Source organism: Balaenoptera acutorostrata, chromosome 21, assembly GCF_949987535.1.
Source record: "Balaenoptera acutorostrata chromosome 21, mBalAcu1.1, whole genome shotgun sequence".
NCBI lineage: Eukaryota > Metazoa > Chordata > Mammalia > Artiodactyla > Balaenopteridae > Balaenoptera > Balaenoptera acutorostrata.
The window spans coordinates 30,341,575-30,365,165 of NC_080084.1; the positions used below are offsets into that span (position 1 = coordinate 30,341,575).

The 23,591-nt window shown below is 37.9% G+C and overlaps 1 protein-coding gene across 1 annotated transcript in view; it reads right to left on the reverse strand.

Moving 5' to 3' along the window:
* The window catches only part of CSMD1 (CUB and Sushi multiple domains 1), a 1,828,277-nt gene that overhangs the window by 412,531 nt on the left and 1,392,155 nt on the right, over positions 1-23,591 (reverse strand). The window contains exon 12 of the mRNA XM_057537433.1: positions 10,427-10,539. Coding sequence (XP_057393416.1) covers positions 10,427-10,539 — 113 coding nt within the window. The remainder of the gene's footprint in view (positions 1-10,426; positions 10,540-23,591) is intronic.

Genomic DNA, 23,591 nt, shown 5'->3' on the forward strand with positions numbered 1-23,591 from the left:
AATATATAAAATATTGAGTATAGTTCCATGTGCTATGCAGTAGGTCTTTGTTGTTTATCTATTTTGTACATAGTAGTGTGTATATGTTAATCCCAATCTCCTAATTTCTCTCTCCCTCCCCCTTTCCCTTTTGGTAACCATAAGTTTGTTTTCCACATCTGTGACTCTACTTCTGTTTTGTAAATAAGTTCATTTATATCTTTTTCTTTTAGATTCCACATATAAGTGATATCATATGATATTTGTCTTTCTCTGGCTTACTTCACTTAGTATGATAATCTCTAGGTCCATAGGATGTCTTCTTTTGATATATTATATTCTCTCAATTTTTAAAGTTCTCAAATCTTATATTAGTCCTCTGTTTTAATTATCTTTTTAACTATAGAATATTGTTCTGTCAAAAATGATAAATGGCTTTGAACTGGCAGTTTCTCAAGGATTGACAGGCATCCACATTTCCATGACATCTTAGGTTGTAGCCACTAATAGGCTACCGAGACTGTTAACAGACTACTAATTAGAAGTAAATGTGATTATAATGAATGCTGTATGGTCATTCAAACTGAAACAGGACATTTGGAAGAATATTTGTATTGTAATTGAGAAGACTGACATCCCTTAGTAGTTAAGGATCCTCAATTTGGGGAAGATGCTCCTCTCTCGAGTCTGTATCCTAGTCTTTATGATATGTGTCTTCAAACTGCATGACTTAATTTACTGTCATTTGCCCTGTTGGGAAGTGTCTGGTATTTCACGGATGCATTTAGATTCTACCAAAAGCAGTAGCAAATGCAGGTCATGTGGAAAGGATTATATCTCTGCTGTGCTTTCTTAAATAAGGCACAGTCATGTAGAAGTTCAATTAAAGGTCAACTCAAAACCCAAATGTCAGATGTATTCAGCAATTATCTGTGCATTCAAGTCCTAACCTTCGCATGGGATGTAAATACCATTTTTTCTTGTAGCATTTCTTATTGAAAAAGAGTCACGAAGTCCCCATCGCAGCCCATGTCTCCAGAAAGGAGGAGTCTTTCACACTTTGTATATAAGGACACTCCTGTGGAGCCCCCTCACCACCACGGGACTTTTCAACGCTGTGACGATTATCCTTCATCCCACAAGGCAAGGGTGTAGCCCTGTTATGCTGCCTTCACTGTTGGACTCAGGACACCATCACCTACCGTCTTTATTGTTTTGAAATTCGGAGATGCTTTCAATTACCTGCCTCATTGGCTTGGTGTGCAGTAACCACTAGCTGCTTTTTTTTCGGCTCCTGACTACTCTACAGTGGACACTTGGAAGACAAGAGCATACTGTTTCTTTACTCAAATTTACAAAGTAAAATTAAAGAAAATAAAATCCCAGCTCTCCAGATTAATATTTCTTTCATTTTCACTTATGTACGCACACATCTGTCATGTCAAAGATTTCAATGAACTCTGTAATTAATGAAGAAACCAGTAAGATATTTAACAAACTGTTTTGAAGGAGAATTCAAAGAAAATGCATATATAGACCATTAGCAACACTGAAACAAAATTGCTAATAGATGCAAAAATCTTCAATACCCACAGGGTAATAATCAACTGCATCTCCTCCCATGTCACTTTCCCAATTTTTCCTGACAATAACTTACAAATTATTTCTTTCTTTGTAACAGTTCCTCTACAGTAAAATAATCCAAATAAAATAACCACCAATTTTATTGTATTACTGTTCTTTTAAATTTGTTACTTCCTTAGAATTTTGAAACTTAAGGGAAGTATCTAAAGTTTTGAAAATTTAAGTAGTTATGTGGGGACTTCCCTAGTGGCACAGTGGTTAAGAATCCGCCTGCCAATGCAGGGGACATGGGTTCGATCCCTGGTCCGGGAAGATCCCACATGCCACAGAGCAATGAAGCCCATGCGCCACAACTACTGAGCCTGCACTCTAGAGTCTGCGAGCCACAACTACTGAGCCCGCGTGCCACAACTAATGAAGACTGCATGCCTAGGGTCCGTGCTCCGCAACAAGAGAAGCCACCGCAATGAGAGGCCCATACACCGCAACAAAGAGTAGCCCTCGCTCACCACAACTAGAGAAAGCATGTGCACAGCAACGAAGACCCAACGCAGCCAAAAATAAAAATTAATTAATTTTAAAAAAAGTTATGTGGAACATATATTGTTTTATTCTGAATGCTTACTGTATATTTTCTTAGATTATAGTTTATAATGAGCAGTTTCTTTCAAATAATAGATCTTGTGTGTGTCAGTAAAAATTGTCTGTTTAAAAATTGTCTGTTTACCAGTCCCTCCCATCAGGAAACTTACACAAGCCTCATCCACCAGAGGGCAGACAGCAGAAGCAAAAACAACGACAATCCTGCAGCCTGTGGAACAAAAACCACATTCACAGTAAGATAGACAAGATGAAAAGGCAGAGGGCTATGTACCAGATGAAGGAACAAGATAAAACCCCACAAAAAAAACTAAATGAAATGGAGATAGGCAATCTTCCAGAAAAAGAATTCAGAATAACGATAGTGAAGATGATCCAGGACCTCGGAAAAAGAATGGAGGCAAAGATCGAGAAGATGAAAGAAATGCTTAACAAAGATCTAGAAGAATTAAAGAACAAACAAACAGAGATGAACAATACAATAAGTGAAATGAGAAATGCACTAGAAGGAATCAATAGCAGAATAACCGAGGCAGAAGAACGGATAAGTGACCTGGAAGACAGAATGGTGGAATTCACTGCTGCAGAACAGAATAAAGAAAAAAGAATGAAAAGAAATGAAGACAGCCTAAGAGACCTCTGGGACAACATTAAATGCAACAATATTCGCATTATAGGGGTCCCAGAAGGAGAAGAGAGAGAGAAAGGACCTGAGAAAATATTTGAAGAGATTATAGTCGAAAACTTCCCTAACATGGGAAAGGAAATAGCCACCCAAGTCCAGGAAGTGCAGAGAGTCCCATACAGGATAAACCCAAGGAGAAGCACGCTGAGACACATAGTAACCAAACTGGCAAAAATTAAAGACAAAGAAAAATTATTGAAAGCAGCAAGGGAAAAACAACAAATAACAATATACAAGGGAACTCCCATAAGGTTAACAGCTGATTTCTCAGCAGAAACTCTACAAGCCAGAAGGGAGTGGCATGATACACTTAAAGTGATGAAAGGGAAGAACCTACAACCAAGATTACTCTACCCGGCAAGGATCTTATTCAGATTCGATGGAGAAATCAAAAGCTTTATAGACAAGCAAAAGCTAAGAGAATTCAGCACCACCAAACCAGCTCTACCACAAATGCTAAAGGAACTTCTCTAAGTGGGAAACACAAGAGAAGAAAAGGATCTACAAAAACAAACCCAAAACAATTAAGAAAATGGTCATAGGAACACACATATCGATAATTACCTTAAACGTGAATAGATTAAATGCTCCAACCAAAAGACACAGGCTTGCTGAATGGATACAAAAACAAGACCCGTATATATGCTGTCTACAAGAGACCCACTTCAGACCTAGGGACACATACAGACTGAAAGTAAGGGGATGGAAAAAGATATTCCATGCAAATGGAAATCAAAAGAAAGCTGGAGTAGCTATACTCATATCAGATAAAATAGACTTTAAAATAAAGAATGTTACAAGACACAAGGAAGGACACTACATAATGATCAAGGGATCAATCCAAGAAGAAGATATAACAATTATAAATTCATATGCACCCAACATAGGAGCACCTCAATACATAAGGCAAATGCTAACAGCTATAAAAGAGGAAATCGAAAGTAACACAATAATAGTGGGGGACTTTAACACCTCACTTACACCACTGGACAGATCATCCAAAATGAAAATAAATAAGGAAACAGAAGCTTTAAATGACACAACAGACCAGATAGATTTAACTGATATTCATGGGACATTCCATCCAAAATGGCAGATTACACTTTCTTCTCAAGTGCGCACGGAACATTCTCCAGGAGAGATCACATCTTGGGTCACAAATCAAGCCTCAGGAAATTTAAGAAAACTGAAATCGTATCAAGCATCTTTTCGGACCACAACGCTATGAGATTAGAAATGAATTACAGGGGAAAAACCGTAAAAAACACAAACACATGGAGGCTAAACAATACGTTACTAAACAACCAAGAGATCACTGAAGAAATCAAAGAGGAAATCAAAAAACACGACGATCCAAAACCTATGGGATGCAGCAAAAGCAGTTCTAAGAGGGAAGTTTATAGCTATACAAGCCTACCTCAAGAAACAAGAAAAATCTCAAGTAAACAATCTAACCTTACACCTAAAGGAACTAGAGAAAGAAGAACAAACAAAACCCAAAGTTAGCACAAGGAAAGAAATCATAAAGATCAGAGCAGAAATAAATGAAATAGAAACAAAGAAAATAGCAAAAATCAATAAAACTAAAAGCTGGTTCTTTGAGAAGATAAACAAATTTGATAAATCATTAGCCAGACTCGTCAAGAAAAGGAGGGAGAGGATTCAAATCAGTAAAATTAGAAATGAAAAAGGAGAAGTTACAACAGACACCGCAGAAATACAAACCACCCTAAGAGACTACTACAAGCAACTCTATGCCAATAAAATGGACAACCTGGAAGAAATGGACAAATTCTTAGAAAGGTATAACCTTCCAAGACTGAACCAGGAAGAAATAGAAAATATGCACAGACCAATCACAAGTAATGAAATTGAAACTGTGATTAAAAATCTTCCAACAAACAAAAGTCCAGGACCAGATGGCTTCACAGGTGAATTCTATCAAACATTTAGAGAAGAGCTAACACCCAATCTTCTCAAACTCTTCCAGAAAATTGCAGAGGAAGGAACACTCCCCAACTCATTCTATGAGGCCACCATCACCCTGATCCAAAACCAGACAAAGATACTACAAAAAAAGAAAATTACAGACCAATATCACTGATGAATATAGATGCAAAAATCCTCAACAAAATACTAGCAAACAGAATCCAACAACACATTAAAAGGATCATACAACAAGATCAAGTGGGGTTTATTCCAGGAATGCAAGGATTCTTCAATATATGCAAATCAATCAATGTGATACACCATATTAACAAATTGAAGAATAAAAACCATATGATCATCTCAATAGATGCAGAAAAAGCTTTTGACAAAATTTGGCACCCATTTATGATGAAAACTCTCCAGAAAGTGGGCACAGAGGGAACCTACCTCAACATAATAAAGGCCATATACGACAAACCCACAGCAAACATCATTCTCAATGGTGAAAAACTGAAAGCATTTCCTCTAAGATCAGGAACGAGACAAGGACGTCCACTCTCACCAGTATTATTCAACATAGTTTTGGAAGTCCTAGCCACAGCAATCAGAGAAGAAAAAGAAATAAAAGGAATACAAATTGGAAAAGAAGAAGTAAAATTGTCACTGTTTGCAGATGACATGATACTATACATAGAGAATCCTAAAAATGCCACCAGAAAACTACTAGGGCTAATCAATGAATTTGGTAAAGTTGCAGGATACAAAGTTAATGCACAGAAATCTCTTGCATCCTTATACACTAATGATGAAAAATTTGAAAGAGAAATTATGGAAACACTCCCATTTACCATTGCAACAAAAAGAATAAAATACCTAGGAATAAATCTACCTAGGGAGACAAAAGACCTGTATGCAGAAAACTATAAGACACTGATGAAAGAAATTAAAGATAATACAAACAGATGGAGAGATATACCATGTTCTTGGATTGGAAGAATCAATATTGTGAAAATGACTATACTACCCAAAGCAATCTACAGATGCAATGCAATCCCTATGAAGTTACCAATGGCATTTTTTATGGAACTAGAACAAATCATCTTAAATTTGTATGGAGACACAAAAGACCCCGAATAGCCAAAGCAGTCTTGAGAGAAAAAAATGGAGCTGGAGGAATCAGACTCCCTGACTTCAGACTATACTACAAAGCTACAGTAATCAAGACAATATGGTACTGGCACAAAAACAGAAACATAGATCAATGGAACACGACAGAAAGCCCAGAGATAAACCTATGCACCTATGGTCAACTAATCTATGACAAAGGAGGCAAAGATATACAATGGAGGAAAGACAGTCTCTTCAATAAGTGGTGCTGGGAAAACTGGACAGCTACATGTAAAAGAATGAAATTAAGAACACTCCCTAACACCATACACAAAAATAAACTCAAAATGGATTCGAGACCTAAATGTAAGACTGGACACTATAAAACCTTTAGAGGAAAACATAGGAAGAACACTCTTTGACATACATCAGAGCAAGATCTTTTTTGATCCACCTCCTAGAGTAATGGAAATAAAAACAAAAATAAACAAATGGGACCTAATGAAACTTCAAAGCTTTTGCACAGCAAAGGAAACCATAAACAAGATGAAAAGACAACCCTCAGAATGGGAGAAAATATTTGCAAACGAATCAATGGACAAAGGATTAATCTCCAAAATATATAAACAGCTCATGCAGCTCAATAGTAAAAAAACAAACAACCCAATCAAAAAATGGGCAGAAGACCTAAATAGACATTTCTCCAAAGAAGACATACAGATGGCCAAGAAGCACATGAAAAACTGCTCAATGTCACTAATTATTAGAGAAATGCAAATCAAAACTTCAATGAGGTATCACCTCACACCAGTTAGAATGGGCATCATCAGAAAATCTACAAACAACAAATGCTGGAGAGGGTGTGGAGAAAAGGGAACCCTCTTGCACTGTTGGTGGGATTGTAAATTGATACAGCCACTATGGAGAACAGTATGGAGGTTCCTTAAAAAACTAAAAATAGAATTACCATATGATCCAGCAATCCCACTACTGGGCATATACCCAGAGAAAACCATAATTCAAAGAGACACATGCACTCCAATGTTCATTGCAGCATTATTTACAATAGCCATGTCATGGAAGCAACCTAAATGCCCATCGACAGAGGAATGGATAAAGAAGTTGTGGTACATCTATACAATAGAATATTACTCAGCCATAAAAAGGAACGAAATTGGGTCATTTGTTGAGACGTGGATGGACCTAGAGACTGTCATACAGAGTGAAGTAAGTCAGAAAGAGAAAAACAAATATCGTATATTAACGCATGTATGTGGAGCCTAGAAAAATGGTACAGATGAACCGGTTTGCAGGGCAGAAGTTGAGACAGATGTAGAGAACAAACGTATGGACACCAAGGGGGGAAAATTGCAGAGTGGTGGGGATGGTGGTGTGCTGAATTGGGCAATTGGGATTGACATGTATACACTGATGTGTATAAAATTGATGACTAGTAAGAATCTGCAGAAAAACAACTAATACTAAACTTTCTTTGGGTTATTTGTATGGAAATATGTTAATATAAATGTTTCAGACACTACATGAAATTTCTAAAAATCGTATGTTCTGGTATAATGTTGTAAGTCGTAATTCTAGTTATTACTTTAAAATGTATATCTCAGAAATAACTACATTTCCTTGTCAATTGCATTATTATGAACTTTCATCAAATCTTTAACCGTGGTCATTTTTAAGTCTTTTGTAATTTACAGACAGTTCTGTGTGTACTCTGATGCTTTTGCAAAAATGTTCCTTGTTTCATGTTCAAGGAGTTCATGGAAAAGACTCTGACAAGCACTGGTTTCTGGTAACTGACTATACTGCTGAACTGAATGAATAAGCATTTTCAGAACTCTAATGGAAAACTGATGAATTCATAAAAGTACTAACAAAAGATCAAGATGAAAAAAAATTAATTACATGGGACTGAGTGAACTGATGAGGATGATTATAATTTTTGTGACTTTCTGTTTGAATTAAAAAAAAAAATCCCACAAGGACTCAGAGGCAAAAAATATACAAATCAATTTTCACTGCAAAGTAAAGGACCTGTTACAGTGGAGCATTACTGGACTGAATATCAATATTCTGACATAGTATTAGTGTGTTTCGTGTTTGGTAATTGCAATCATTGTTGCTTTTGTTGTGGTCATCCATTTAAAATGCTTTGTGTCAGTTTATTTATCTCTTGTAAAAATAAAATACAGTGTGTGTGTGTGAAAAAAAAAATTGTCTGTTTAAAATTGTCCTGGTAATTTTGATCAACTATCAGTGCGAAGGTATTTGTAAGATAGTATAAAATGATTCTGAAAAGACTTCTCATGACTATAACTTGAATTCAAGATGAGAATATGTTCTTTTCAATCTTACTGAAAATCACTTCAAATTAGTTGTGGTTTATTCGAAGTATGGCAGTATATGTAAAATGGCAGCTTAAATATATATTTTAAGTTTCATAAATAAGTAGTTTTATATAATAATTTATAAAACATTCTTAGTAAGTTCATTGTATCATATCTGGGGACACATTTCATCTTGGGCACAGGAGAACAATTTATTTCTTTTAGTCAAATATACGAAGGGTCTAAGCAGTGATCCATCACCATTTTGCTTTTGCATAACCCGAAAGGAAGAATTTAGCATGCTCATAAGCCTTCTTAAGTGTTTCTTGAGTCAAAACTATTTAATTACTGACATAGAGAACATGAAAGCACAGATCGAAAGTTAAATGGTCTGTGTGTTCTTGTGTGTGTGTGTGTTTGCCAGTTAAAACAGATGTGCCTCCTGACAGCTATTCTAGGTGCCGTGAGGTTGGAAGATCATGAAGATCATTTTTATTCTTCATATTCCAGTCTCAGATTCCTCTTCTACCTTGTTTCATCCTCAGTTCTTTACCGTTTCTAGCGATCAAGAGACACTGACCCGTGGATCATGGTGTGCCCCGAAAGACAGGTGAGGCTAGCCTGGCCGCTGCCCTGTCACCTTCGAAACCAAAGTGCGCAAGAAGGGGGTTATGTGAACTAGACCTCTGAGAACCTGGAAGTAGTAAGCAGTTTGTTGATTTTGTTTTTGTGAGGGTGGCAGTGGGACAGGGTTTTCTCTTTTTTTGGTGGGAATAGGAAGAGAGAAGTTAATTTTTTTTAAGATGTAGTCACTGAATAAAGGTTTGCCTGTGAGCCTGGAACCTTTGGGGAACAACTAATAGAAGGAAGTATCACTGATTCCCCAAAAGATGTAGGATACTTGAGGAAAGGCAGGGCTGAGTAGAGGCTGACAATCTAGAGGAGCACATGGATGGGGCAGCTGTGTCCTGCAGATACAGTCAATACTCAAGTCAACAGCAGACTATCTGGGAGCCTTGCAAAAAAGTTTGTAAATGTAGGTTATCTCAGGTTCATTATATTATTCTTTCTACTTCTGTTTGCATTTTGAAGTTTTTCATAATTAAGAAACGTTTTCAGAAATACCAATCAATATGCTCCGGTTAAAAGATGTGTTTCCTAGGAGCTCCAGAGGAAACAATATAGGTGGAACAGTCCGGTGAGGCTGTTTAAAGAGGCAGCACACAGAGCCCGGGGCCCTGGTCACCCGCACAGCAGCTACTTCACCACGGCAAACGGTTCACTCGGGTGGCGGCTCCTCACCATCTCGTGACTCAGAGACGAAGCCACCTTCCCTGAAGGAGCACTCTCTTCCCCAGAGCAAGCATAACTCATAACTCTCAAAGCAAGGTTATTTTTCTCCTATACAAGTACTTAGTAGATTTTTTCCAACTCTGTCTAGATTTCCTTGTCTTCCATTAGAAACCCACACATTTGTACCTGAGGATGTATGTAATAAACTTCATCAAGTTGATGCCACTCAAATTCATACTTTGTTCAAAATGCTTCCCTTAGTTATAAGCATAACAATTTCCCTCAGGAAGAGCTAAAATGCCAAGATCGATTAGTGTGAACACATTTCCTGGCTTATATGTTATACTTGATCTCACTCTTCGTTTTGCCACAGTAACGGCGAGCCAAGCTTTCGAGAAGTTAACATTTCTCCCTTGCAAAAACCAGCTATAAGTAGAATTTTAATTACGGAAGTTGCAAATAATTAGTCCTTATTTTTAAACATTGTTCTGACGTGTCAGTTTTATTTACATCTAACACATAGAAAATGGTCCTGGGGGCTTCCCTGGTGGCGCAGTGGTTGAGAATCTGCCTGCCAATGCAGGGGACACGGGTTCGAGCCCTGGTCTGGGAAGATCCCACATGCCGCGGAGCAACTAGGCCCGTGCGCCACAACTACTGAGCCTGCGCGTCTGGAGCCTGTGCTCCGCAACAAGAGAGGCCACGATAGTGAGAGGCCCGCGCACCGCGATGAAGAGTGGCCCCCACTTGCCACAACTAGAGAAAGCCCTCGCACAGAAACGAAGACCCAACACAGCCCAAAAAATAAATAAATAAATAAATAAATAATTTAACAAAAAAAGAAAATGGCCCTGGCCCTGTGCAGGAGAGCCGGTTTTACGGGCCGCTAAGTGTGTTCGGGCCGCACCTTGGTAAACAGCCTTGAATCCAGGCGAGGCGATGCTGTCGTCAGACTGCAGGTGTAGCCACATCTGGTTGCTCATGCTCACAATGAGGTCAGGAACACTGGATCCAGTGAGTCTGCCGAGAAAAGAAACGTCAAAACCATCGTTTAAGGCACCAAATATCTCCACTTTTACCTTCATGGTGTGGGGGGAATCCTGCTGCTTAAACAGACGAGCCACAGATATAGATATATATAGGTAGCAAGACCCTCCTTCAAAGAATCTATAGCCATTTGTAATTCATATTCATATTTGAATCATAATATCATTGGCCTTTTACAGTAATTATTCTATATCATAACTGTGAATTTGTATCTTTGATTTTAAAAATCGACTTAGGGTGAGCAACCCGCCCATTTATCTGACACTGAAGTTCTTCTCTGGGTGCAGGACTGTCAGTGCTAAAACTGGGGCAGCACTGGACAAACTGGGAGGGTTGGTCACCCTATGTGCCTTACTGCTGTGTGGTGATATCACGTCATTAATAGGAAAGCATGTCTAAGCTGAGAAAAGTTCTGGTTCATTCACATAATGCTTGGGTTAGATAGTCTGGAATTATCATGTACCTTTACCACAAAAATTATATCATAGGATGGAATCGTCTTTAGCACTGAAAGGAAATGAGCTATCAGGCCATGAAATGACATGGAGGAAATGTAAATGCACTAGTGAAAGAAACCAATCTGAAAAGGCCACATACAGGATGATTCCAACCCTAGGACATTCTAGAAAAGGTGAAACTATGGAGACAGCAAAAAGATCAGTGGTTGATGGGTTGGAAAGTGGGAGGGATGAACAGGTGGAGACAGAGGATTTTTAGGGCAATGAAAATACTTTGTATGATACTGTAATGATGGATACATGTCATTATACATTTGTCCAAACCCATAGACTGCAACATCAAGAGTGAACCCTAATGTAAACCACGAACTTTGGGTGATGATGAGGTGTCCACACAGGTTCATCCTTGGTAAAAAGTTGCACCATTTGGTGGGGGATATTAATAATGGGGAGGCTGTGCATGTGTGCAGGCAGGGGGTACATCTCTGTACCTCCCTCTTAGTTTTGCTCTGAATATAAAACTACTCTAAATAAAGTTTGGATATAAATACACACACACACACACACACACACACAGGAAAACAAAGTTAACCACACATTATAAGATAATTGACAAGGAGAACTGCATGCACAGCAGACACAGATTTGGCAAATGTATGGAACTTTCCAGCTGCATATTAAAGTCCAGGTCACAGCGAATGGAATTTTCAGTGAAGCATTTGTTGTGTATTAACAAAACAGTCAGGGGGGGCCTTCAAGATGGCAGAGGAGTAAGACGTGGAGATCACCTTCCTCCCCACAAATACATCAAAAATACATCTATACGTGGAACAACTCCTACAGAACACCTACTGAACACTGGCAGAAGACCTCAGACTTCCCAAAAGGCAAAAAACTCCCCACATACCTGGGTAGGGCAAAAGAAAAAAGAATAAAAACAGAGACAAAAGAATAGGGACGGGACCTGCCCCTTGGGGAGGGAGATGTGAAGGAGGAAAAGTTTCCACGTACTAGGAAGCCCCTTCGTGGGCGGAGACGGGGGTGGGTGGGGGGGAAGCTTCGGAGCCACGGAGGAGAGCGCAGCCACAGGGGTGCAGAGGGCAAAGCGGAGAGATTCCTGCACAGAGGATCGGTGCCGACCAGCACTCACCAGCCCGAGAGGCTTGTCTGCTCAGCCGCCAGGGCGGGCGGGGGCTGGGAGCTGAGGCTCAGGCTTCGGAGGTGGATCCCAGGGAGAGGACTGGGGTTGGCTGCGTGAACACAGCCTGAAGGGGCTAGTGCGCCACAGCTAGCCGGGAGGGGGTCCTGGAAAAAGCCTAGAGCTGCCGAAGAGGTAAGAAACCATTGTTTCGGGTGCACGAGGAGAGGGGATTAAGAGTGCTGCTTAAAGGAGTTCCAGAGATGGGTGTGAGCCGCGGCTATCAGCACAGACCCCAGAGACGGGCACGAAACACTAAGGCTGCTGCTGCCGCCACCAAGAAGCCTGTGTGCAAACACAAGTCACTATCCACACCTCCCCTCCTGGGAGCCTGTACAGCCCGCCACTGCCAGGGTCCCGTGATCCAGGGACAACTTCCCCGGGAGAACGCAGGGCATGCCCCAGGCTGTTGCAACATCACACCGGCATCTGCCGCCGCAGGCTCGCCCCGCCTCCTCCGTACCGCTCCCTCCTCCCAGCCTGAGTGAGCCACAGCCCCCGAAGCAGCTGCTCCTTTAACCCCGTCTTGTCTGAGCGAAGAACAGACGCCCTCAGGCGACCTACATGCAGAGGCGGGACCAAATCCAAAGCTGAACCCCAGGAGCTGTGCGAACAAAGAAGAGAAAGGGAAATCTCTCCCAGAAGCCTCAGGAGCAGCGGATTAAATCTCCACAATCAACTTGATGTACCATGCATCTCTGGAATACCTGAATAGACAACAAATCATCCCAAAAGTGAGGCAGTGGACTTTGGGAGCAACTGCAGACTTGGGGTTTGCCTTCTGCGTGTAATTTGTTTCTGGTTTTATGTTTATCTTAGTTTAGTATTTAGAGTTTATTGTAATTGGTAGATTTGTTTATTGATTTGGTTGCTCTCTTCCTTTTTTTTATATATATATATTATTTTTTTCCTTTTTTTTCTCTTTTTGTAAGTGTGTATGTGTATGCTTCTTTGTGTGATTTTGTCGGTATAGCTTTACTTTTACCATTTGTCCTAGGTTTCTGTTTGTCCATGTTTTTTTTTTTTGTATAGTTTTTAGCGGTTGTTATCACTGGATTTGCTTTTTTTGGTTTGGTTGCTCTCTTCTTTCTTTCTTTCTTTTTTAATTACTTTTTTATTTTTAATAATTTTTTTATTTTTTATTTAATAACTATTTTATTTTATTATTTTATTTTATTTATTTATTTTCTCCCTTTTCTTCTGAGCCGTGTGGCTGACAGGGTCTTGGTGCTCTGGGTGGGTGTCAGGCCTGAGCCTCTGAGGTGGGAGAGCCAAGATCAGGACATTGGTCTACCAGAGACCTCACAGCTCCACGCATTATCAAACGGCAAAAGCTGACCCAGAGATCTCCACCTCAACGCTAAGACCCAGTTCCCCTCAATGACCAGCAAGCTACAATGCTGGACACCCTATGCCAAACAACTAGCAAGACAGGAACACAGCCCCACCCATTAGCAGAGAGGCTGCCTAAAATCATAATAAGGTCACAGACACCCCAAAACACACCACCAGATGCAGTCCAGCCCACCAGAAAGACAAGATCCAGCCCCATCCACCAGAACACAGGCATCAGTCCCCTCCACCAGGAAGCCTACACAACCCACTGAACCAACCTTACCCACTGGGGGCAGACACCAAAAGCAATCGGAAATACGAACCTGCAGCCTGCGAAAAGGAGACCCCAAACACAGTAAGTTAAGCAAAATGAGAAGACAGAGAAACACACAGCAGATGAAGGAGCAAGGTAAAAACCCACCAGACCAAAGAAATAAAGAGGAAATAGGCAGTCTACCTGAAAAAGAATTCAGAGTAACGATAGTAAAGATGATCCAAAACCTTGGAAATAGAATGGAGAAATTACAAGAAATGTTTAACAAGGACCTAGAAGAACTAAAGAGCAAACAAACAATGATGAACAACACAATAAATGGAATTAAAAATTCTCTAAAGGAATCAATAGCAGAATAACTGAGGCAGAAGAACAGATAAGTGACCTGGAAGATAAAATAGTGGAAATAACTACCACAGAGCAGAATAAACAAAAAAGAATGAAAAGAATTGAGGATAGTCTCAGAGACCTCTGGGAAAACATTAAATGCACCAACATTCGAATTATAGGGGTCCCAGAAGAGGAAAAGAAAAAGAAAGGGACTGAGAAAATATTTGAAGAGATTATAGTTGAAAACTTCCCTAATATGGGAAAGGAAATAGTCAATCAAGTCCAGGAAGCGCAGAGAGCCCCATACAGGATAAATCCAAGGAGAAACACGCCAAGACACATGTTAATCAAACTATCAAAAATTAAATACAAAGTAAAAATATTAAAAAGCAGCAAGGGAAAAGCAACAAATAACATACAAGGGAATCCCCATAAGGTTAACGGCTGATCTTTCAGCAGAAACGTTGCAAGCCAGAAGGGAGTGGCAGGACATATTTAGAGTGATGAAAGGGAAAAACCTACAACCAAGATTACTCTACCCAGCAAGGATCTCATTCAGACTTGACAGAGAAATTAAAACCTTTACAGACAAGCAAAAGCTAATGGAATTCAGCACCACCAAACCAGCTTTACAACAAATGCTAAGGGGACTTCTCTAGGCAGGAAACACAAGAGAAGGAAAAGACCTACAATAACAAACCCAAAACAATTAAAAAAATGGTAATAGGAACATACATATCAATAACTACCTTAAATGTAAATGGATTAAATGCTCCAACCAAAAGACACAGACTAGCTGAATAGATACAAAAACACGACCCGTATATATGCTGTCTACAAGAGACCCACTTCAGACCTAGGGACACACACAGACTGAAAGTGAGAGGATGGAAAAAGATATTCCATGCAAATGGAAATCAAAAGAAAGCTGGAGTAGCAATTCTCATATCAGACGAAATAGACTTTAAAAGAAAGACTATTACAAGAGATGAAGGACACTACATAATGATCAAGGGATTGATCAAAGAAGAAGATATAACAATTGTAAATATTTACGTACCCAACATAGGAGCACCTCAATACATAAGGCAAATGCTAACAGCCATAAAAGGGGAAATCGACAGGAACACAATCATAGTAGGGGACTTTAACACTCCACTTTCATCAATGGACAGATCATCCAAAATGAAAATAAATAAGGAAACACAAGATTTAAATGACATTAAACAAGATGGACTTAGTTGATATTTATAGGACATTCCATCCGGAATACACTTTCTTCTCAAGTGCTCATGGAACATTCTCCAGGATAGATCATATCTTGGGTCACAAATCAAGCTTTGGTAAATTTAAGAATACTGAAATCATATCAAGTATCTTTTCCGACCACAGCACTATGAGACTAGATATCAATTACAGGAAAAAAATCTCTAAAAAATACAAACACGTGGAGGCTAAACAATATACTACTAAACAACCAAGAGATCACTGAAGAAATCAAACAGGAAATCAAAAAATACCTGCAAATGACAATGAAAACACGAAAACCAAAAACCTATGGGATATAGCAAAAGCAGTTCTAAGAGGGAAGTTTATAGCAATACAATCCTACCTCCGGAAACAAGAAACATCTCAAATAAACAACCTAAACTTACAACTAAAGCAATTAGAGAAAGAACAAAAAACCCCAAGGTTAGCAGAAGGAAAGAAATCATAAAATCAGATCAGAAATAAATGAAAAATAAATGAAGGAAACGAGAGCAGAGATCAATAAAATTAAAAGCTGGTTCTTTGAGAAGATAAACAAAATTGATAAACCATTAGCCAGACTCATAAAGAAAAAAAGGGAGAAGACTCAAATCAATAGAATTAGAAATGAAAAAGAAGTAGCAACTTACACTGCAGAAATACAAAGGATCATGAGAGATTACTACAAGCAACTATATGGCAATAAAATGGACAACCTGGAAGAAATGCACAAATTCTTAGAAAAGCACAACCTTCCACGACTGAACCAGGATGAAACAGAAAATATAAACAGATCAATCACAAGCACTGAAATTGAAACTGTGATTTAAAATCTTCCAACAAACAAAAGTCCAGGACCTGATGGCTTCACAGGCAAATTCTATCAAAAGTTTAGAGAAGAGCTAACACCTATCCTTCTCAAACACTTCCAAAATTATGCAGAGGGAGGAACACTCCCAAACTCATTCTATGAGGCCACCATCACCCTGATACCAAAACCAGACAAAGATGTCACAAAAAACAAAAACTACAGGCCAATATCACTGATGAACACAGACGCAAAAATCCGAACAAAATAATAGCAAACAGAATTCAACAGCACGTTAAAAGGTTCATACACCATGATCAAGTGGGGTATACGCAATCAATCAATGTGATAAACCATATTAACAAATTGAAGGAGAAAAACCATATGATCATCTCAATAGATACAGAAAAAGCTTTTGACATAATTCAACACCCATTTATGATAAAAACCCTCCAGAAAGTGGGCACAGAGGTAACTTACCTCAACATAATAAAGGCCATATATGACAGACCCACAGCCAACATCATTCTCAATGGTGAAAAACTGAAACCATTTCCACTAAGATCAGGAACAAGACAAGGTTGCCCACTCTCACCACTATTATTCAACATAGTTTTGGAAGTGTTAGCCACAGAAATCAGAGAAGAAAACGAAATAAAAGGAATCCAAATTAGAAAAGAAGAAGTAAAACTGTCACTGTTTGCAGATAACATGATATTACACATAGAGAATCCTAAGGATGCCACCAGAAAACTACTAGAGCTAATCAATGAATTTGGTAAAGCAGCAGGATACAAAATTAATGCACAGAAATCTCTTGCATTCCTATACACTAATGATGAAAAATCTGAAAGAGAAATTAAGGAAACACTCCCATTTACCACTGCAACAAAAAGAATAAAAATACCTAGGAATAAACCTACCTAGGGAGACAAAAGACCTGTAAGCAGAAAACTATAAGACATTGATGAAAGAAATTAAAGATTATACAAACAGTTGGAGAGATATACCATGTACTTGGATTGGAAGAATCAACACTGTGAAAATGACTATACTACCCAAAGCAATCTACAGATTCAATGCAATCCCTATCAAACTACCAATGACATTCTTCACAGAAATAGAACAAAAAATTTCACAATTTGTATGGAAACACAAAAGACCCCCAATAGCCAAAGCCATCTTGAGAAAGAAAAACAGAGCTGGAGGAATCAGGCTCCCTGAATTCAGACTATATTACAAAGCTACAGTAATCAAGACAGTATGGTACTGGCACAAAAACAGAAATATAGATCAATGGAACAGGATAGAAAGCCCAGAGACAAACCCACAAACATATGGTCACCTTATCTTTGATAAAGGAGGCAAGAATATACAGTGGAGAAAAGACAGCCTCTTCAATAAGTGGTGCTGGGAAAACTGGACAACTACATGTAAAAGAATGAAATTAGAAAACTCCCTCAACACCATAAACAAGAATAAATTCAAAATGGATTAGAGACCTAAATGTAAGGCCAGACACTATAAAACTTTTAAAGGAAAACATAGGCAGAACACTCTATGACATAAATCACAGCAAGATCCTTTTTGACCCACCTCCTAGAGAAATGGCAATAAAAACAAAAATAAACAAATGGGAGCTAATGAAACTTAAAAGCTTTTGCAAAGCAAAGGAAACCATAAACAAGACAAAAAGACAATCCTCAGAATGGGAGAAAATATTTGCAAATGAAGCAACTGACAAAGGATTAATCTCCAAAATATACAAGCAGCTCATGCAGCTCAATATCAAAAAATCAAACAACTCAATTAAAAAAATGAGCGCAAAACCTAAACAGACATTTCACCAAGGAAGATATACAGCTGGCCAAGAGGCACATGAAAAGAAGCTCAACATAACTAATCATAAGAGAAATGCAAATCAAAACTACAATGAAGTATCACCTCATACCAGTCAGAATGGCCATCATCAAAAAATCTACAAATAATAAATGCTGGAGAGGGTGTAGAGAAAAGGGAACCCTCTTGCACTGTTAGTGGGAATGTAAACTGATACAGCCACTATGGAGAACAGTATGGAGGTTCCTTTAAAAACTAAAAATAGAACTACCATATGACCCAGCAATCCCACTACTGGGCATATACCCTGAGAAAACCATAATTCAAAAAGAGTCATGTACCACAATGTTCATTGCAGCTCTATTTACAATAGCCAGGACATGGAAGCAACCTAAGTGTCCATCGACAGATGAATGGATAAAGAAGATGTGGCACATATATACAATGGAATATTACTCAGCCATAAAACGAAACGAAATTGAGTTATTTGTAGTGAGGTGGATAGACCTAGAGTCTGTCATACAGAGTGAAGTAAGTCAGAAAGAGAAAAACAAATACCATATGCTAACACATATACATGGAATCTAAAAAAAAAAAAAGGTTCTGAAGAACCTACGGGCAGGACAGGAATAAAGACGCAGACGTAGAGAATGGACTTGAGGACACGGAGAGGCGGAAGGGTAAGCTGGGACAAAGTGAGAGAGTGGCATGGACATATATACACTACCAAATGTAAAATAGATAGCTAGTGGGAAGCAGCCGCATAGCACAGGGAGATCAGCTCAGTGCTCTGTGTCCACCTAGAGGGGTGGGATGCGGAAGGTGGGAGGGAGACGCAAGAGGGAGGAGATATGGCGATATATGTATAGCTGATTCACTTTTTTATACAGCAGAAACTAACACACCATTGTAAAGCAATTATACTCCAATAAAGATATATATAAAAAAAAACACAGTCACACAGCAGCTGCCGTCAGCCAGTGAGAAGAAACACTCAATCCACTGACTGAAGTCAACGAGCTGACAGAAAAGCATGTTGAAAGAGAAAAAGTTTAAGAAAAAAATCAATTCAACCAAAACAAATGCCTCTAATCAAAGAGGAAGCTTTGCTTTCAACAAAGTTGTTTCAGGGATATGTGCACATGATTTGCCCCATCAATCACATCATTTGTGAATCAACACAACCTTCTCACCTGAGGCGCTACAGTGTACAGGATTCTTCAGAGGAAGATGAACAACGCCTATTACACGTGAAGGAACTCACGCAGTATTACATACAAATTGAAAAAAAAAGAAGTATTTCAGTGAGTGATGTGTACTCATGAAATATGAATATGTACTTCTTTCTGAAGATTTGTCTTCATTTGAAAGACTGTTCCCTTATGTTTGGTTGTTCTGTTTGCTTGTTTGAAGAGAGATTTTTTTTTCCCCCTATGCATAGATTGCATTGAAGTGTAACATACCAAAAAAGGCACAAAGCATGAATGTCTGGCATTAATGTCTTCTTTGAATTATAATTATAAAGCTATACCATTCTTTCTTCTGTTGGTTAGTCCTTACAAGGAGTATCTTTTTCTAGCCTTTTGCTTTCAACTGTTCTATGTATATAAACATTTCATGTTTGTTTATGTAAGCATCAAATACTTGTTTTACATTATTGTTGATTTATTTTATTTATATTACTTTTATCTAATCAGAGATTTTATCCTTTTATTTAGAATATAATTACTAATAAAAGTTCATTTTTCTTGTTTTTTTCTTTTTTGATTAGTCAATTTTTTAAATTGTCCCTTTAATCTAACAGCTTGTTTCTTTCCCCCAAGACTTCAAAGATATCATTCTGTTGCCTTTTTACTTTTTTTTACTTTATATTGAGAAAACTTCTATTGATCTTGTATTTGCCATTTTGAAAATAACGTTTCTTTGTTTATACTACTTGTAAGATCTTTCCTTGTCCTGTTTTTCAGAAGATTTATTATAATGTGCCAGGCTGTTTTTCTTGGATTATGCCTACTGTCTTGTAGAATTTCTTCAATCTCTATCCTGATGTCTGTTGTCAATATTGTAAAATTCTTGGTGATAATGTCTTCAAAGATTAGTTACGTCCCATTTTCTCTCTCTTTCTCTTCTTCAATGCCAATTACACACATGTTTTCTGTACATTTTTTTTCTGCTTCAGGCTGAATATTTTCTACTAATCTATCTTCCAGTTCAAGCCACATCTATTGAGTTCTTCATTTCAGATGTTGTATTTTTTAATTCTTAAAACTTTCATTTGGTTTGTTATGAATTCCGGTTTTCTGGCAAAATTCTGGATCATTTTATTTATATTCTTAAATATATAAATCATAGTTAATTATCAAAGTCCCTTAGTGATAACTATAATATCTGGATATCCTTTTCCTTTTGTATTGTCTGTCTCTTGGTTTTGGGTCATTGGGTGTTATTTCTAGACATTTTAGTTGAATGCTAGACTTTGTGTTATGCCATCATAGAAGCTATGTGTGTTGTTATCTTCCTTCTTGGAGGATTTAATTTTCTTCTGGCAGTGAGAGTGACCACCTTGATTCAATCAGTCTTCAGAAGGATTCCAGACTTCATTTCCAGGTTGTTGATTTCTCAGTGCTTACCCCTTCTTATGTCACAGTCCACAGACTATAAATATATGCATTTATACATTTCATCATTCATCAACAAGCCATATAATTTTACCTCTTCCACACTTTCACCACTTCTTTCTGTCTCCACTTTCTCAGTTTGAGTGTCTCATAGCAACATCACTGAAGTAGCCTCCTAATTTATCCTGATTCTTTTATCACTTCCCCCCTACCTTTGATTTAATTTTAAGTTGTTAAAAACTTATCATGTAGAAATTTTTCACACACTGAAAAGATTTATACTGTCAAGTTAACTACTTCAGAAATACCTCTGAGTGTAAATATTTGAATTTATTTTATTTCTGCACTGGACTTTATTTTAACACAGTTTTATGTTAGTCTATTGATTCACATAAAACTAAACAAGCAGGTACCTGGCTACACTACAAAGTTGCTTCAATCGAAGTCAAATTAAGATGATTTGTGGGACTTCCCTGGTGGTCCAGTGATTAAATTTCCACGCTTCCACTGCAGGGGGTACGGGTTTAAACACTGGCCTGCGAACTAAGATCCCGCATGCTGCAGAGTGGCCAATTTTTTTTTAAATTTATTAGAAAAGAATAAAAATAAAGATGATGTGCATTGCTCAAGTTTTAGAATTTAAGCCTGATACCTAAGTGACTGCTGTATTTATGAAAATGACTGTAAGACAGCTTGGTACAATTAACTATTTAACATGCTTAAAAAATTACTTGAACATTCAAAAAGTATATTTTTTTGTGTTAATTTTTTTAAATTTTACAAAATTATTTTAGAATTATTTAAAACAAAAGAAAATATTTCCCTTTTTGTTCCTCTTTCTTTTTTCTATAAGTATTTTAGTTTGCTAGCACCAATGGAAAAAAAATGTTTAAAATAATGAAGCAAATATTGTTACCCTGTGCAACTGTTTATCTGTTGGAAACAGGATTTTTTGTTTCCATAACTGAAAAATAAAATAAATGCTAGTTTTGGTAAAATACTTTAACAGCCATCATAACACATAAGCTATAATTGCTTTCTTTAAAGCAGTTTTATTTTCTCCCAAAATGACTTTCTAGTACATAGTGTTTTAAAGTAAACTTAAAAATAAAATTATTCCAATGAATCGCTAAGAAATTTGACTTGCTAGAAAACGATAATAAAACTGCCTTTGGGAAACAGAGCCATCATATTGGAGGTGCCAGGTCCCCACTGCCCTCCCCTCCCATTTCTCAACCTGTTGCTCCAACCATGCTGGCGTTTTTAACTGTTCTCCAAAAATATTGGAACTTCTCTGCCTCCAGGTTTTTGGCAAATCTTGAAATCACTGCCTGGAGTGCCTATGCTCCCTGGATAAGGAATTCTTACAGTATTTGAGAATTCTCACTTGGCATTTCTTAACTCCCTTAGGTGATGCAGGTCTTTTTCTTCTCTAGGTCATTGGAGAACCCTGCATACACCTCACCAAAGACAAACATTCACAGGCATCTACTTCCTCCTTCTCCTACCAAATTCTAAACCTTCTTGAGTGCAAGCTGATGTCACTTGGCCTTTAATCCCCAGACTCTTGTGTATAAAATGCACCATTTCTCTGAACAAATGCATAAATGAAAATGTAAATTAATCCCCATTAAAATTCATTAAATATCTACATGTTTAAATTTCATAGGAATATCTCCAACTAATGATTTAAATTTTTGTTTGATCTTAGCATACCAAGGACTTGGTATTTGAGGTTCTGTTGAAGCTCTGTCTTTAATTTACCCTGTGGTTTTAGCTAAATTATTTTACATCTATGTCAGTTTCTTCATCTGGGAAATAACTGTATTAAATTACCTTCAAGGAATCATTCAGACCTAAAATTCTCTTATCTTTTTGAAAGAGTTCAACCATGCTCGAGCTGTCTTAACCTCAGTGGTTTGATATGCCTGCTTGCAATCAGGATCAGTACTGAACTGAAATCAGCAGTATCTTTGACTGTATGTTCCAGCGTATTGAATCATTAACCCAAAAGGAAGGAAATGACTTTTGATTATGTGTTTGTTCCTTCCCTACAACCAGGGCATACTGCATTGAGAGAACAGCTAAAGTCTTTCACGTGAAAATGGTCATTGTTCTTTAAAGCTTAACTGCACCCATGTGAGGCAGTAACTTCATGATGCTTTGGTTGCTACTAATATTACATTGTATACGAAAGCCATCTCATTTCTGGACAGGTCTTCTTTTTGGCCCTTGTTAAATGATTCAACAGTTCTATCCTCACATACATGAAATACATCTGCTGGAAAGGGATTGTGAAATCAAACTGAGTGCTTTCACTCAGCACAGCACCATGCAATTCCCACATTGCTGTGTGTGTCAGTAGTTTGTTCCCTGGTACTGATGAACAGAACTTCCTTGTATGAATATACCAAGGTGTGTCTATCTATTCACCTGTCCAAGGACATTTACGTTGTTTCCAGTTGTTTGGCAATTATGAATAGAGTTAACTCTATTCATGTAGGGCAAATTTTATTTCTCTAGGGTAAATACCTAGGAATGGGGTGGCCAGATTACATGATAAATACTTAACTTCGTATGAAACTGCCAAACTGTTTTCCAGAATGGCTGTACCATTTTACATTCCCACTTGCAGTCTTAAAGAATACACAGTGTATAATTCTATTTATGTGATATTCTCAGAAAGACAAACTATAATGATGGATAACAGATCAGTGGTTCACGGTTTAAGGTGGGAGAGGGTATCACTACAAAGAGAAAGCACAGTTTTGAGAGGTGACAAACTTCTGTATCCTGATTTTGCTGGTCATTATACAAATCTATACATGTATTAATACTTATAGGTCTGTACTCCAGAAAGTCTATTTTACTACATATTCATTAAAGAAATAATTTGTTCAAACCTGGAGATTTAAAA